Source organism: Cervus canadensis, chromosome X (assembly GCF_019320065.1).
Source record: "Cervus canadensis isolate Bull #8, Minnesota chromosome X, ASM1932006v1, whole genome shotgun sequence".
Classification (NCBI taxonomy): domain Eukaryota; kingdom Metazoa; phylum Chordata; class Mammalia; order Artiodactyla; family Cervidae; genus Cervus; species Cervus canadensis.
In genome coordinates, this window is record NC_057419.1 from 22,374,964 (window position 1) to 22,391,574 (window position 16,611).

The following is a 16,611-nucleotide window of genomic DNA, read 5'->3' on the forward strand; positions in this document are numbered from 1 at the left end:
GGAGGAGCCATCCCCAGGTCCCCGGCTGGGCTGTGGGTACCCCGTGGGCCTCCCTGCAAGGCTGCTGGGGGAGCAGCTGGCTGCTCCCAGAGCCAGTGTGACCCAGCAGATGGGAAAAAGCCTAGTGCTTTTATGACCCTGTCTCAGCAGGGACAGATAACTGCTTCTTGCCAGGGTGCGGGAGGAGGACCCCAGGGCGTTGAGTGCCAGGGGGTGGCGCCTGGGGGCCGCTGCACCCGCCTCTGCAGACTCCATGCTGCGGGGCGGCCGCCTAGGGAGCCAGGCACATCACGGTGATGCCGTCCTCTGGTGGGAAGGGAAGGGAAGTCTGGTTGCCCTGTGCTCTCTCCAAGTCCTCTGCCTTGCCCCTCCTTCAGTATTCTGCTCTCCAGAAGAATTCACCGTTTTCTCCCCTTGCCAGCCAGACCTCCCAACCTAGACCGACCCCTGCCTTCTCGTTCCCTTTCTTTCCCTGCCTTTCTGTCTTCCCTCCACTTTCTTTTTCTTCCTCATTCTCTCTTATTCATTCATTTTCCAGAAAGCACAGGAGGATTTAATTTTCAAAATGATTACAAGGAACAAGTCCAAGAAGAACGATGAAAACCAAAGTACTCTGGCCCTTTGAGACTCGAGTTTTTCTCTCTGAAAAGACACCTACTTGGGCTGCCAAAAGACACTATTCTTTCGGAGCAGAGGCCTCCAAGCTGCCAAAAGGAGCAAATAGCTTTTCCCAGTGAACTCTCCTATTTAAGGCACGGAGGCTCATCTGGGGGAAACGCTGAGATCTGGGAAACCTTGCCTCCCCATGGGGAGTGAGCCACCCCCAGGGAAGGATTCACGGGGACCCTTCGGTGAGATGGTCCTGCACTGTGCTCTGTTGCCTTTAGAAAAGTGCCAACGTCCTTGAAATCCAGGCACTTTGGAAACTTCTCAGAGCGTCGTGGTCTCATAACGTGAGACGGCTGAATACAGCTCACATAGACAAGGATTTAAAGTGTTTGAACTTCTCCCCCATCAAGCCGCGTCAGCATCACCTGGGAGACTCCAAGTCAGCCCCGCCCAGAAGTCCCGGATGTGAAGCCCTTGGGGCAGGACCGCCAAGTCCTAGGAGGGAGGCTGGGGCATTGAATGAAAGGACCACTGGTTTGAGAAAAGCAGGAGTCGAAAGTACACGTTGGGACTCTGCCATTAATGGAGTAAAACAGCTGGGAGACACCAGCAGGTAAGACAGAAAAAATAAGGAGATGTGACATGCTGAAAGTTTCTAGGTACGAACAAATACCTGGAACATTTGGGGGTTGGCATTCTTTCCCTTGCCTCTGACTGTCCCCCCCGCCTCCCCACTTTCCGCTCTATCCCCCCTGCTCAGGCACCAGCTCACTAACAGGAACCAGCCCTGTTTGAGTCTGGGCGGGTCGGGGATGGGGGTGACAAAGGGATCATTTCCTTAACCACATTTTGGAGCCAAAAGCTTTTAAAGGAGCCGCTGGCTGTGAAGCGTTGCTCGAGTGCGCCACTAGGGGTCGCCAGCAAGTTGCTCTCAAGCCTACCATTGCCAGCGTTTTAAAACAACTGTTTTTTAAGCATCCTCTTTAGAATCCTTAAGTGTAATTCACAGGTAATAATACCTAACTTCACACGTAATTTTTAGATTTTTTAAAGACTATAATGCAACCAAGAAATCAGAACAGTATGTTATCAACTATGTATGCTTGAGCAACTACATTAGAGTCACGACGGAGTGGTTGGATGTTTGCTCCTGATCGCTGTGACTGCGGCACCTGCGGGTAGAGACCAAAGTGGGGTGTTAAATCAGGGGCTTGAATACCACTCGCAGCATTGCCGCTGGTGATAGGACTTTTCTGCAGTGGTAAACAACTCATGAACAACCTGGAAAAAAGCAAGTTATCAACACAGCCCTCAAATTTACTTACTAGATACTTTTGTATTCCTGGAAAGTTCGTTCAAAAGCTATTTTTTATTTTTCTGTGGAATGGCGATAGGATCTAAGTCCAGATATTGCACGCAGGTTTTAGATGCAGGATTCCACCTACATAAATGTCCAGAGGAACATTTGAGAGTCATGTGAGAAGTAGACAACGTTGCCATTGCACAGGGTGTCAGCAGTCTAAGTTCAAGGGTACCCCCACACCACTGTCGCAGCAAGTCCTCACCCACAGAGATGCCCACTGTGAGCCAGAGAGGACAGTGCAGCTCCCATTGAGAATCACTGGAAAGAGAGGAGCAAAGGCAAGAGAGGAGAGACTAAGGAATGTACTTGTAGGCTCAAGACGGGCCAAGGACCATAGTCTTCTGGCAGATGCAGCAACATGGGGCCCAGGCGGGCTAGGGTGCACATGTGTCGTGTTGTCTGTTAGGGTGGCAGGGAAACAGCATTCACCCTTGGAGTCAACAAAATATTGAAATATCTAGAAATCCTTTTTTAAAATTTCTACCTGTTTGTTGCTGCCAACCCATCTCCCTCCAGAGACATGCGTGCTCTGGTGTGTGGCCCCATGGTTTGTAACCCACCAGGCTCCTGTGTCCGTGGAATTTTCCAGGCAAGAATACTGGAGTGGACTGCCATTTCCTTCTCCTAAAAATCTTTTTAAAAAATAGATGTAATGTTCTTTTTTGGCCCCAAGTGTATTTCTGAGAATGAATCTAATGCTTCCTAAGGGGCAAAGTAGGATTATGAATCAGATCCCTGAAATGTTTGCATGTTGTTGGACCCAGAAACTTCACCTCAAGAAATTTGGTCCTTAAAAGTGATAGTAATAATTTGGATGAGGTGATAGTTACAATATACTGAAGCGTTGTTTATAATTGTAAAAACAGAAAATCATCCAATTGGGCAACAATGAGGGATCAGTGGAATAAATTACAGCTACAGTGGACTATTAGGAGTTAAAAATCAGGTTGTTAAAAATCTGTACTTATCCATGAGAGTGGGTTACAAACTAATAGGTACCTTCTGACTTCATTCATAGAAATTTTTAAAATGTGTAGACGTGTGACAAAAGTATGTTGCTGGCGGATCATACACTGACATTAACAGCACTTTTTGTGGCCCTGTATGGTTAGAGAATATTTTTACCTTTTAAATTTTGATTTATCTTTAGTTTCTAGAATTTCTATATAGAACATGTTTTCTTTTGTAATACGAAAAGTGCTAGTTGTAAAATGATGCAAAAATGCTTTATAAAAGAATTCCATGATGGCTATTTGGTAAAGTCCCTAACTGCCTCCCCATGTGTTTGATAAATTCCAATTTTGGTTTCTTAAAGGCTGGCAAGTTGCTTAAGATTGGCAAGGTTTATTGATGGTTAAGCCAGTTGTGCAGACAGTTGGTGAAGCCTGGTGGGTTTTTTGAAATGCATTTTTTATTGGAGTATTGTTGATTTACAATTTCTAGTTTCTGCTGTACAGCCAAGTGACTCAGTTAAACATATACATAGATCCACTCTTCTTCAGATTATTTTCCCACAGAGGTCATTGCAGAATATTGAACGTTGAGTTCCCTTTGCTATAAAGTATGTCCTTGTTTGTCATCTGTTTTATACATATTAGTGTGTATGTCAATCCCAGGCTCCCGTTTTATCTTCCCCCTCCTCCTCCCCCAGCTTTCCCCTTTAGTAACCATAAGTTTGTTTTCTATAGCTGTGACTCTATTTCTGTTTTGTTGTAGGTTCATTTGTACTATTTTTTTGATTCCACGTATAAGCAGAATAACATGACGTTTGTCTTCCTCTGACTTCACTCAGTATGACAAGCTCTAGGTCCATCCATGTTGATGCAAATGGCACTATTTCATTCTGTTTTTATGGCTGAGTAATATTCCATTGTATATATATGTCCCACATCTTCCTTACCCATTCCTGCATTGACGGACATTTAGGTTGCTTCCATGTGTAGGCTATTGTAAATAGTGCTGCAGTGAACATTGGGGTAAACGTGTCTTTTCAAATTATGATTTTCCTCAGATAGGTGCCCAGGAGTGGGATTGCTGGATCATATGATCACTCTATTTTTAGCTTTTGAAGGAACCTCGGTGTGTGTGCGCACCAGGTCTCTTCAGTCATGTCTGACTCTTTGCAATCCCAGGGACTGTAGCCTGCCAGGCTCCTCTGTCCATGGGATTCTCCAGGCAAGAATACTGGAGTGGGTTGCCATGCCCTATTCCAGGGGATCTTCCTGATCCAGGGATTAAATCCATGTCTCTTATGTCTCCTGCATTGGCAGGCAGGTTCTTTACCACTAGAGCTACCTGGGAAGCCCATATAAGGAACCTCCATACTATTTTCCATAGTGGCTGTACAAATTTACATTCCCACCAATAGTGTAAGAGGGTTCCCTTTTCTGTACACCCTCTCCAGCATTTATTGTTTGTAGGTGTTTTGATGATGCCGATTCTGCCAAGTGTGAGGTACTATCTCATTGTAGTTTTTGATTTGCATTTCTCTCATTATTAGTAATGTCAAGCATCTTTTCATGTCCCTCTTAGCCGTCTGTTATGTCTTCTTTGGAGAAATGTCTATGTAGATCTTCCTCCCATTTTCTGATTGGATTGTCTGTAATTTTTTAAATTTTGGACTGCATGAGCTGTTTGTATATTTTGGAGATGAATCCATTCTCGGTTACTTCATTTGTAAATATTTTCTCCCATTCTGTATGTCATCTTTTCATTTTGTTTATGATTTCCTTTGCTATGCAACAGCTTTTAAGTTTAATTAGGTCCCATTTGAGGCCTGGTGGATTTTTGTGAATGGAGAACCTCAACCAGAAAGAAGCTGAGCTGCAGGATGAGGTCAAAGGCCGCTGAGCACCCCGATTCCACCTGTCAGTGGACATCTGTCTTTGTTTGACCAGGTTGTTTAATTAATGATCTTTGGCTAAGCACTATACTGACACAGGTTCTCTCTGTTTATGTAGTAGCTCTTGTTGCTAGCCCCCAAACAATAGTTAACTATTGACTGTGAAGATAGTAGTCACCTCTAAAACCTGCCGAATACCCAACTGATTCATTCTCAAAGTGTACCTAGCAGAGAAGTTTCTAGAAGTTGCTTAACTAATGAGGACAACGAGGTGCCAAGAAGTTCAAAGATTTGCATGCCAACTGTTGGTCCTTTATTGGACTGGAACCTGGTGGTCCGGAGTCAACGATGAGAGAGTGAAAGAAGGAGAGAGACTAATATTCCCTGGGTTATGCAGCTGGCTTTCATGTTCCAGGGAATCAGCCAGAAATAGAGAAATAGAGAGAGAGAGACAGACAGAGACAGAGAGAAAGAGAGAAAGAAAGAAAGACACAAGGACCCACGCTGTGGTGGAGCAAAGGTGTTTTAATCAACATGGTGTGGACATATATACTGTCTTACAAGGTAGTTATTCTCAGCAAAGATAAAGATTAAAATTCCAGACTTACAAAACATAAGGTGATCCCTATTAAAGAGAGAGAGTTGTAAACAATCACTTTTTACTGTATGGTTCATAAGAAGGAAGAGGGTACGTATCACTGTATTGAAAGACTAACGAAGGACATGCCTGGATTCCTCAGCCCCGGGAAAGTCATGCCTCTCCTCTTAATTCCTGAATATTCAGGAATTAATAAGGAAAAGAGGATTCCTGACAGATCCAAAACAGCACACAGGAAGCCTCCTGTTAAATGCTTCCTGACAGCCAACCAAATTCTTGTATGCTGCTCGTTATGGATCAGGCACTCTTCTAAGTGCTTGACAAATGTGAATCTATATAAGTTTCACAAGGGCCCCAATAGATGAATGTTTTCACCCCATTGCTTTTAATGATGAGAAAGCCCAGGCACTCAGAGGTTAGGCAACCTCCCCAGATTGCAGGATTTGAGATCAGACAGATTGATTGAGAGTCCAGATGCTATTCTGCCTCTCCACAAGCCTATTATTAGGTTTCCAAAGGCTGCTTCTATTTGGAAATCAGCAACACAAAATGACTAGTGGTAATTTAAAGCTATGATGAACTTTATTGTTGTTGTTCAGTGGTTAAGTTGTGTCAAGCTCTTTGTGACCCCATGGACTGCAGCACACCAGGCTTCCCTGTCCTTCACCATCTCCTGAAGTTGGCTCAGATGCATGTCCATTGAGTTGGTGATGCTAACTAACCATCTCATTCTCTGCCACCCCCTTCTCCTCCTGCCGTCAATCTTTCCCACCATAAAGGTCTTTTCCAATGAGTCTGTTCTTCACATCAGGTGTCCAAAGTGTTGGAGCTTCAGCTTCGGCATCGGTCCTTCCAATGAATATTCAGGGTTGGTTTCCTTTAGGATTGACTGGTTTGATCTCTTTGCTGCCCAAGGGACTCTCAAGTCTTCTACAGCACAATTTGAAAGCATCAATTCTTTGGCTCTCAGCCTTCTTTTAGGGCTTCCCTGGTGGCTCAGACGGTAAAAGCGTCTGCCTGCAATGCTGGAGACCCAGGTTCAATCCCTGGGTCAGGAAGATCCCCTGGAGAAGGAAATGGCAACCCACTCCAGTACTCTTGCCTGGAAAATTCCACGGATGGAGGAGCCTGGTGGGCTGCAGTCCATGGGGCTGCAGATTGGACACGACTGAGTAACTTCACTTTCATTACAGCCTTCTTTATGGCTCAACTCATATATCCATACATGACTACTACTGGAAAAACCATAGCTTTGACCATATAGACCTTTGTCAGTAAAGTGATGTATTTGCTTTTTAATACACTGTCTAGGTTTGTCGTACATTTTCTCCAAAGGAACAAGTGTTTTTCAACTTCATGGCTGCAGTCACCATCTGCAGTGATTTTGGAGTCCCCCAAAATAGTCAGCCACTGTTTCCACTTTTTCCCCATCTATTTGCCATGAAGTGATAAGACTGGATGCCGTTATCTTAGTTTCTTGAATGTTGAGTTTCAAGCCAACTTTTCACTGTCCTCTTTGACCCTCATCAAGAGGCTCTTTAGTTCCTCTTCACCTTCTGCTGTTAGAGTGGTATCATCTGCATATCTGAGATTGTTGATATTTCTCCCCCGAGTCTTAATTCCAGCTTGTGATTCATCCAGCCCAGCATTTCACATGATGTACTCTACATAGAAATTAAATAAGCAGGGTGACAGTATACAGCCTTGTTGTACTTCTTTCCCAATTTGGAAGCAGTCCGTTGTTCCATGTAAGATTCTAACTGTTGCTTCTTGACCTGCATCCAACTTTCTCAGGAGACAGGTAAGGTGGTCTGGTATTCCCATCTCTTTAAGAAATGTCCGTGGTTTATTGTGATCCACACAGTCAAAGGTGTTAGCATAGTCAATGAAGCAGAAGTAGATTTTTTTCTGGAATGTCCTTGCTTTCTCTATGATTCAGCAAATGTTGGCAATTTGATCTCTGGTTCTTCTGCCTTTTCTAAACCCAGTGTTGAACATCTGAAAGTTCTTGGTTCACATACTGTTGAATCCTAGCTTGAAGGATCTTGAACATAACCTTACTACCATGTGAAATGAGCACTGTTGTATGGGAGTCTGAACATTCTTTGGCATTGCTCTTCTTTGGGATTAGAATGAAAACTGACCTTTTCCAGTCCTGTGGCCACTGCTGAGTTTTCCAAATTTGCTGACATGTTGAGTGCAGCAATTTCACAGCATCAACTTTTAGGATTCTAACTAGCTCAACTGGAATTCCATCACCTCCACCAGCTTTGTCTGTAGTAAGGCTTCCTAAGGCCCACTTGACCTTACACTGCAGGATGTCTGGCTGTAGGTGAGTGACCACACGCATCATGGTTATCCAGCTCATTAAAAACTTTTTTGTACAGTTCTCATCGGTATCCTTGCCGCCTCTTCTTAATCTCTTCTGCTGCTGTTAGGTCCTTACCGTTTCTGTCCTTTATTGTGCCCATCCTTGCATGAAATGTTCCCTTGGTATCTCTAATTTTCTTGACGAGATCTCTAGTCTTTCCCACTCTATTGTTTCCCTCTATTTCTTTGCACTCTTCACTGAGGAAAGTATTCTTATCTCTCCTTGCTGTTCTCTGGAAATCTGCATTCAGTTGGGTATATCTTTCCCTTTCTCCCTTGCTTTATGCTTCTCTTTTTTCCTCAGCTATGTGTAAGGCTTCCTCAGACAACCACTTTGCCTTCTTGCATTTCTTTTTCTTTGAGATGTTCTTCAGGCAGTCTGTCTAGCAGATCTAATCTCTTGAATCTCTTTGTCACCTCCACTGTGTAATCATGAGGGATTAGATTTAGTTCGTACCTGAATGGCCTAGTGGTTTTCCCTACTTTCTTCAGTTTAAGGCTGCATGTTGCAATAAGGAGCTGTTGATCTGAGCCACAGTCAGCTCCTCATCTTGTTTTTACTCACCGTATAGAGCATCTCCATCTTTGGCTGCAAAGAATATAATCAATCTGGTTTTGATATTGACCACCTGGTGATGTTCACGTGTAGAGTCATCTCTTATGTTGTTGGAAGAGGGTGTTTGCTATGACCAGTGTGTTCTCTTGGCAAAACTCTGTTAGCCTTTGCCCTGCTTCATTTTGTACTCCAAGGCCAAACTTGCCTGTTACTCCAGGTATCTTTTGACTTCCTACTTTTGCATTCCAGTCCCCTATGATGAAATGGACATTTTTTTGATGCTAACTATAGAATGTCTCATAGGTCTTCATAGAACTGATCAACTTCAGTTTCTTTGGCATCTGTAGTTGAGGCATTGACTTGGATTACTGTGATGTTGAATGGTTTGCCTTGGAAATGAACCGAGATCCCTCTGTTGTTTTTGAGATTGCACCCAAGTACTGCATTTTAGACTCTCCTGTTGACTAGGAGGGCTACTCTATTTCTTCTAAAGGATTCTTGACTCTAGTATACATAATGGTCATCTGAATTAAAATTTCCCATTCCTGTGCATTTTAGTTCACTGATTCCTAAGATGTTCAGCCTTGCCATTTCTTGCTTGACCACATCCAATTTACCTTGATTCATGGACCTAATATTCCAGGTTCCTATGTAACATTGTTCTTTCCAGCACTGGATTTTGCCTTCACCACCAAACACATCCACAGCTGAGTGTCATTTCTGCTTTGGCCCAGCTGCTTCATCCTTTCTGGAGCTATTAGTAATTTCCCTCTACTCTTCCTCAGCAGCATATTGGACACCTTCCAACCTGGGGTGCTCATCTTCCAGTGTCATACCTTTTATCATACTGTCATGGTGTTCTCACAGCAAGAATACTGGAGTGGTTTGCCATCCCCTCCTCCAGTGGACCACGTTTTGTCAGAACTCTCCACTACGAGCTGTCTGTCTTGCGTGGTCCTGCACCACATGGCTCATAGCGTCATTGAGTTATGCAAGCCCCTTTGCCATGACAATGCTGTGGCAAACCTAGACATGAAGGGGATGACAAACCTACATACCATATTAAAAACCAGAGACCTTACTTTGCCAACAAAGGTCCATCTAGTCAAACCTATGGTTTTTCCAGAAGTCATGTATGGATGTGAGAGTTGGAGCACCAAAGAATTCATGCTTTTGAATTGTGGTGCTGGTGAAGACTCTTGAGAGTCCCTTGGACAGCAAGATCAAACCAGTCAATCCTAAAGGAAATCAACTCTGAATATTCTTCATTTGAAGGACTGATGCTGAAGCCAAAGCTCCAAAACGTTGGCCACCTGATGCAAAGAACTGAGTCACTGGGAAAGACCCTAATGGTGGGAAAGATAGAGGGCAGGAGGAGAAGTGGGCAACAGAGAATGAGATGGTTGTATGGCTTCACTGACTCAATGGACATGAATCTGAGCAAACTCCAGGAGATACGGAAGGACAGGGAAACCTGGCGTGCTGCAGTCCATGGGGTTGCAAAGAGTTGGACATGACTTGGCGACTGAACAACAACAAACTTAAGGTCACACTAATCAGACATGGTCTGCGTGATGGGAAAACGCAGCTAGACTTAAAGAATGTGCCATGTGATGCAATACATGGTTTAGTGAAAACCAACCCATACAACCGCAGATGGAAGAAAAGGCTTGCCCTACTCTTATCAGGCCATACAGAATATGTCAAAGGCATCGCCATGGTTGAACTACAGGTCTGGTGATCCCAGCATTTCATCCTGAAATTCTCTTCAACTGGAGCACACCCACATTTCAATAGGGAAGAGTTTATAATTCTTTTTTTTTTTTTTTTAACATTTCTACATTGGCTATAAGAAAGAGATGATCATCAATCAGTTCAGTCACTCAGTCGTGTCTGACTCTTTGTGACCCCATGGGCTGCAGCACGCCAGGCCTCCCTGTCCATCACCAACTCCAGGCGCTTGCTTAAACTCATGTCCATCGAGTCAGTGATGCCATCCAACCATCTCATCCTCTGTCATCCCCTTCTCTTCCTGCCCTCAATCTTTCCCAGCATCAGGGTCTTTTCCAATGAGTCAGTTCTTCCCATGAGGTAACCAAAGTATTGGGGTTTCAGCTTCAGCATCAGTCCTTCCAGCCCTCCATTATTCACACATTTTACCATATTTCAGGGAACCCATGCTTCCAAGAAAACACTATGGGTCTTCTTTCAATGACTTTCCCTTGGAGTCATGCCATGAGTACATACACCTATCTGCCATATATACAAAATGCAAAGCTAAAGGTAATATCCTTCTTTGGCTGCTCAGTGTTCTTCAGACAAATGTCTAAATCTTCAGTGAATTTAAAAGGGCCAGGATGATCTACTGCCAATCTCATTTCCATTTCTCAAAAGCATCTGTGATGTGACCTAGGACTGCCTCGGGCATGCCCTCTAATTGCCTCAGCTCAGCTGGTTACCCAGAACAGCTCAGCTAGCAGATCACATCTGAAAGGCTTTTCCTCAGCCTTTCCTAACCACTTCAGACCCTCAGCCCTACATAACACCCTTTATAATGGAAATACATTGTTGTTGTTGTTGTTTAGTCACTCAGTCTGTCTGACTCTTTGTGACCCCATGGACTGCAGCACGCCAGGCCTCCCTGTCCATCACCAACTCCTGGAGCTTACTCAAACTCATGTCCACTGAGACAGTGATGCCATCCAACCGTCTCATCCTGTGCCATCCCCTTCTTCTCCTGCCTTCAGTCTTTCTCAGCATCAGGGCCTTTTCTAATGAGTCAGCTCTTTGCATCAGGTGGCCAAAGTATTGGAGCTTCAGCTTCAGCGTCTGTCCTTCCAATGAACACCCAGGACTGAATTCCTTTAGGATGGACTGGTTTGATCTCCTTGCAGTCCAAGGGACTCTCAAGAGTCTTCTCCAACACCATAGTTCAAAAGCCTCAGTTCTTTGGCACTCAGACTTCTTTTTGGTCCAGTTCTCACATCCATACATGACTACAGGAAAAACCATAGCTTTGACTAGATGGACCTTTGTCAGCAAAGTAATGTTTCTGCTTTTTAATACGTTGCCTGGAGAATTCCATGGTTGGAGGAGCCTGGTGGGCTACAGTTCGCGGGGTTGCAAAGAGTTGGACAGGACTGAGCCACCTTCACTTTCACCAGCCCCACTCCCACATAAGATTAGTAGAAAGTTCCTGTTACAAGGAGAAACATGTCCTTGAGCAAGATACATTGTTATTATATGAAACATGTCCTTGAGCAAGCCACAGAAGCAAGTAGAAGTATTTGGTTTGTCACTTCCTTAGGTGCAAAACAAGATGAGTTTGCTGCACCACCCTCCTCACACACACACACACTTCTTTGCCTCAGAATCTGGGTTGTAGGTGAGGCATCTCTTCTGAGAGCTTTCTCTTGCTGGGTAGAGCAGTGGCTTTGGGGGATGATGAAGTTGAAAGAAAGACAGCACAATGAAACCACTTGAACTTTTTATTTGTACTTCCAGGGTCAGATATTCGAAGCTTACAATATGGCAGCTTTGTGGAAATTGCCTTGTATTTTCATCTGTGAGAATAACTGCTATGGGATGGCAACATCTGTGGAGAGAGCAGCAGCCAGCACTGATTACTACAAGAGAGGTGACTTTATTCCTGGGCTGAGGGTAAGGACACCTGTGGTACAGCTGGGGCGGCACTCTTGGCCCGATGGCTCACATCAAAGGAAGCGTTCTATTTTCTTAAGTGGATGAACAGGTCATAGGAAAAGAAAACTATTTTAGGCAGTTGGAGTTAAGCTCTCCCCTTTTTATCTTTGAACTTCTATGAAGTATAGTTGATTTACAATGTTGTGTTGAAATCTTTCCTACTTATTGGCAGGTAGATGGAATGGATATCCTGTGTGTCCGGGAGGCCACAAAATTTGCAGCTGCCTATTGTAGATCTGGAAAGGTAAGATTTTTTTTGGCCTCTAAGCTAGAGATTTCTAATGGCATTTATGCGTCTTAAAGTTGGAAGAAGTGCCTCCTGTGTCCATTGTGGCAATTTAGGGGTAGCTGCTAATTGAGGTGTATAAGATAGAAGCAGGATCCACTTGAGTCAGTCGGGTCCCTTTATAAATAACATGGTCTTGGTAGCTCACATCCTAGGAAACATTCCATGTTTCCCCCATTTGGGGTAAATCGTTTCTTCCAGTGTTCCCTCAGCATTCTGCCTCTGTCTTTGTTGTGACAATCTATTTTGCCTTTTGGTTCATTATGTGCCTCCACACCCCCCCCACCCCACCTTAATGATAAGCCCCTTGAGTGAAGAGATTAGGGACTCCCACAGTGCCCAGCACAGAACTGTGCTTAGATAATAGGCATTCAGTATAAGTTTGTTTTCTATAGATTAATGTTTAAATTATGTAGTCTTATTGTTTTAGTCCTAAAGATCTTGACCTTTCCAGTTACAGCAGTGGAGGGAGAAGGGAACAGTGAGATTGGCCTAAAAAGAGGCTTACCTGCTATTTGAACTGGTGGGAGGATATTCTCCCTAAATCACTGTTCCACAACCCAGAAAGCAGACCCCTGAGATAATAAGTCCCTCTTAAAACTAGGGAGGATGAAAGATGCTGTAAATAGATATTAGAAATGAGAAGAGATAACTGAATCAGTCAACTTAGAAGAAATTGTTGCCAACTCAGATCTGATCAGAGTAGTTGATAGGGTGTATATTTGAGGCTATGCCCATTGTCTCACCTAACCTCCACTGGGTTCTGTTTTAGGGGCCTATACTGATGGAGCTGCAGACTTACCGTTACCATGGACACAGCATGAGTGATCCTGGAGTGAGGTAGGGTAAAGGAAAAACAGTGTGTGGTGTCCAAAGTAGATGGGCTTAGAGTGGTACTACTTACATGAAAAAGCAAGAACATTTCAAAATGTACTTTTGAATCCAGACACCAGTTGGCTTCATGCACTGATTTAGTAGTTTAGCCTGAGCCTGAAAACAGTGCTTTATAATAAGTTGGTTCCAATCTAGAAAGCATTCTGGAAACTTCTACACTATGCATTGTGTACATGTTAACATGAGTACCAATAAAAAGCAATTGTAGGAAGGAATTGTGATGAATTGTTACCTAAAGCAGGTCTGATGGTAACAGTAGTATACTTGGGAGCATTTACCTTTTGTAGGCATTGCCTCAGATGCTCCCAGGGCATATTCCTCCATTTGAAAATGTTCTTCTGGCTGGTATGGTGCAAGACCAAGTAGCAGAAGGGATATCCCATGTGTTGAAATAGATGAGTCAAAAAAAAAAAAAATAGTGACAAAAGTCCTAACTCCAGCATGAAATGCTGCAGTCCTGGAGTGTGGCATAATTAAAGAGTAGATTTAGATAAAGTAAGCCGTAAGAAGTCTTTAAGAGTGTAGGCTGAAGGTCTAAGGGAAAATGTTATAAAGAACGACTTTTATGGGAAAAAGCACTCTGTGTAATTCTGCTGTTTAAAAAACAATGGGAGAGCCTTTGCTTTTGGTATTATTTCAGATAATGTAGGACAAGGATCAACTATACATTCAAGAATTGGAAAACCTCCTCTCCAGGTTTTTGCCAGCCATGCTGCTCTGGGGTCTTAAAGGAGAAAGGAAAGGCACACTTTTTTCCGGGTTAGCATTCTCCCGCCTCCAAGGTTACAGCTATCACCCCAGAAAACCATCTCCCCTGGCTTCACCCACTTAGAGCCTCCATCACTACCTTCATGCCCTACATCTGGATTAAAGAAGCAGACAGCACCTGGGCTCCTGTTGTCAGAATGCCAGAGAAGCCCAGAGAATTGCCACTGTAGAGTTTAGACAGAGCAGCTCTTACAGAATGTTAGGATGCGTTCTTGTATTTTGAAGTATAATTCTGCCCTTCCTACGGAGATCTAAGTATTGATGTGATGCTGTGTTTCAGAGACCATCTGCTCTACTGGAACTGTTCTTACTTGTCACTCTGGTTCCCTCCCCAGTTACCGGACCCGAGAAGAGAGTCAGGAAGTTAGAAGTAAGAGTGACCCTATCATGCTCCTCAAGGACAGGATGGTGAACAGCAATCTCGCCAGTGTTGAAGAATTAAAGGTACACACACTTACTCAAAGGGTTTTCACAGTTGTCTGTCTCAAATTTTGAGCAGTTTTTCTCTACACAAAAAGCTGCCACTCTTAGGTGAACTAGGTAAGTAAAAGGGAAAGTACACACTGTATTCTCACAGGGCATTCCTCAGTCATATTGATGAAGCTTTTAAACTCCAATAGCACAGTTCTTTCCTGTAAATACACTTGAGGTTTTTAAATGTTCCCTCACCAGGGTGTATGTTTCTGTCTCTACTTCAGAGTATTTCTTTCTAGATCGTTGTTATTTTTACCATAATAGCACCTTAAGTACACTTCTAGTACTAGTAGAAGAGTCGAACTACTTGGTACCTAAGAGGTGTGTCTTCAAACAAATCTCTTGAACTGTAATCTGATTTTTAGGAAATTGATATGGAAGGGAGAAAAGAAATTGAGAATGCTGCTCAGTTCGCTACTGCTGATCCGGAACCGCCTTTGGAAGAGCTCGGCTATCACATCTACTGCAACGACCCACCTTTTGAAGTCCGGGGTGCAAACCAGTGGATCAAGTTTAAGTCCATCAGTTAAGGCGAGATACACACACCTTCAGGGAGTTCTTTGGCAGCAAGTGTAAGGAATGCTTTGTGTTCTCAACTTTGTCAAGGAGGAAAACCCATAGAGAGAAGGTGTGTAGATTGGGATAGTGTTTGCATGTGGTTTGTACGGTGTTGCATTAAAAGAGGTGATCGCACACATAAGGTTATTTTAGTTCTATAGGCCTAAAATAGGTCATAGTTTGCTTAACCCTCCAAATTATTTCTTTAAAATAGTTCTATTTGATTTAGTTGTATACTAGTTTTAACACATACTTTAGTTACTAAGGGCTTCCCTTGCAGTTCAGCTGGTAAAGAATCTGCCTGCAATGTAGGAGACCCCGGTTCGATTCCTGGGTCGGGAAGATCCCCTGGAGAAAGGAAAGGCTACGCACTCCAGTATTCTTGGGCTTCCCTTGTGGCTCAGCTGGTAAAGAATCCGCCTGCAATGCAGGAGACCTGGGTTCAATCCCTGGGTTGGGAAGATCCCTTGGGGAAAGGAAAGGCTACCCACTCCAGTATTCTGGCCTGGAGAATTCCATGGACTGTATAGTCCATGGGGTCTCAAAGAGTTGGACACGAGTGAGCGACTTTCATTGTAACTCAGTTACTAAAAGGAAAAACGATTCCTTGTATGTCTGTCCAACTCTGCCACCACCTTGTGGGGGGATCAGTGTCCTGTCCCTTGCAGTGCCCAACAGCTCACCTAGTGTACCCTAATGTGCACACACACCTCTGTTAGTGTGCACACACACCCCTGTTAGTGTGCACGTCAGTGCTGAAGCCTGTTCACACTGAACCATCATTTCTCCTTAGTAAAACACGATTATTTATTATAACTTGGCAGGGGTGGAAGGACAATTCCATGTTTAAATATAACTACTTAAGGTAATGTTTGCAAAGAAAATGTTATTCTGTTCTTCAAATGTTCTCAAAAATAGCTTTATTGAGACTAGACAGCTTCCCTGTCCAATTGCAAAAGAACTGTCAGTTCTCATTTATGATAAGTGAACCTTGACTCAAACATGGATCAATAAGCCAAAGCCACTGTGAGAGTATTCATTAGATATTAATATCAGCAAGCACAGACATTTATTTTTTCTTTCAAATTCAAAATTTATGACTTGAGCCTAACCAACTTCTCTTTTTCACTAAGATAGCAGTAATTTATTTGTAACATGCTTTATGCTCTCATTTTTCCTTTAGTCTAAGAACTGCTAGCACTTCTGCATTGTTGCTTTGCACAAAGTTAAAATGACGCATATTTTTTCCTTCAACTATTATTGTGATTGTGATTTAATTTTATATACTTTCTCCTCCCTGACTAAACATAAGGTTCACTGTACCCAGTAGGTACTTACTGAATGTACAAGGACAAAGTATGTTAGGCATTCCATGAACACCTGGAGGTTTTATTTTAATGTCTTTTTAAAAAAGTTTACTTATTTACTTGGCTGTGTCAGGCCTTTGTTGCATCATGTGGGATCTTCCGTTGCGGCATGTGGGCTTACTTGCTCTTTGGCACATGGGAATATTAGTTCCCCAACCAGGGATCAAACCTGCAATGCCTGCATTACAAGGCAGATTCTTAACCACTGGACCCACCAGGAAAGT

General features: G+C 43.5%; 1 protein-coding gene across 1 annotated transcript; it reads left to right on the plus strand.

Moving 5' to 3' along the window:
* Nucleotides 1-767: 767 nt before the first annotated feature.
* Nucleotides 768-15,337, plus strand: LOC122434882 (pyruvate dehydrogenase E1 component subunit alpha, somatic form, mitochondrial-like). The gene is made up of 6 exons (XM_043458682.1): nucleotides 768-1,222; nucleotides 11,843-11,998; nucleotides 12,213-12,284; nucleotides 13,099-13,166; nucleotides 14,324-14,432; nucleotides 14,828-15,337. The coding sequence occupies exons 2-6, from the start codon at nucleotides 11,867-11,869 to the stop codon at nucleotides 14,990-14,992; spliced, it is 546 nt and encodes a 181-aa protein (XP_043314617.1). The 5' UTR covers nucleotides 768-1,222; nucleotides 11,843-11,866; the 3' UTR covers nucleotides 14,993-15,337.
* Nucleotides 15,338-16,611: the final 1,274 nt, after the last annotated feature.

Coding starts and splice junctions, on each gene's coding strand:
- LOC122434882 (XM_043458682.1), top strand. CDS start 11,867: ATGGCAGCTTTGTGGAAATTGCCTTGTATTTTCATCTGTGAGAATAAC. Junction 11,999..12,212: donor ACTTTATTCCTGGGCTGAGG/GTAAGGACACCT, acceptor ACTTATTGGCAG/GTAGATGGAATGGATATCCT. Junction 12,285..13,098: donor CCTATTGTAGATCTGGAAAG/GTAAGATTTTTT, acceptor GTTCTGTTTTAG/GGGCCTATACTGATGGAGCT.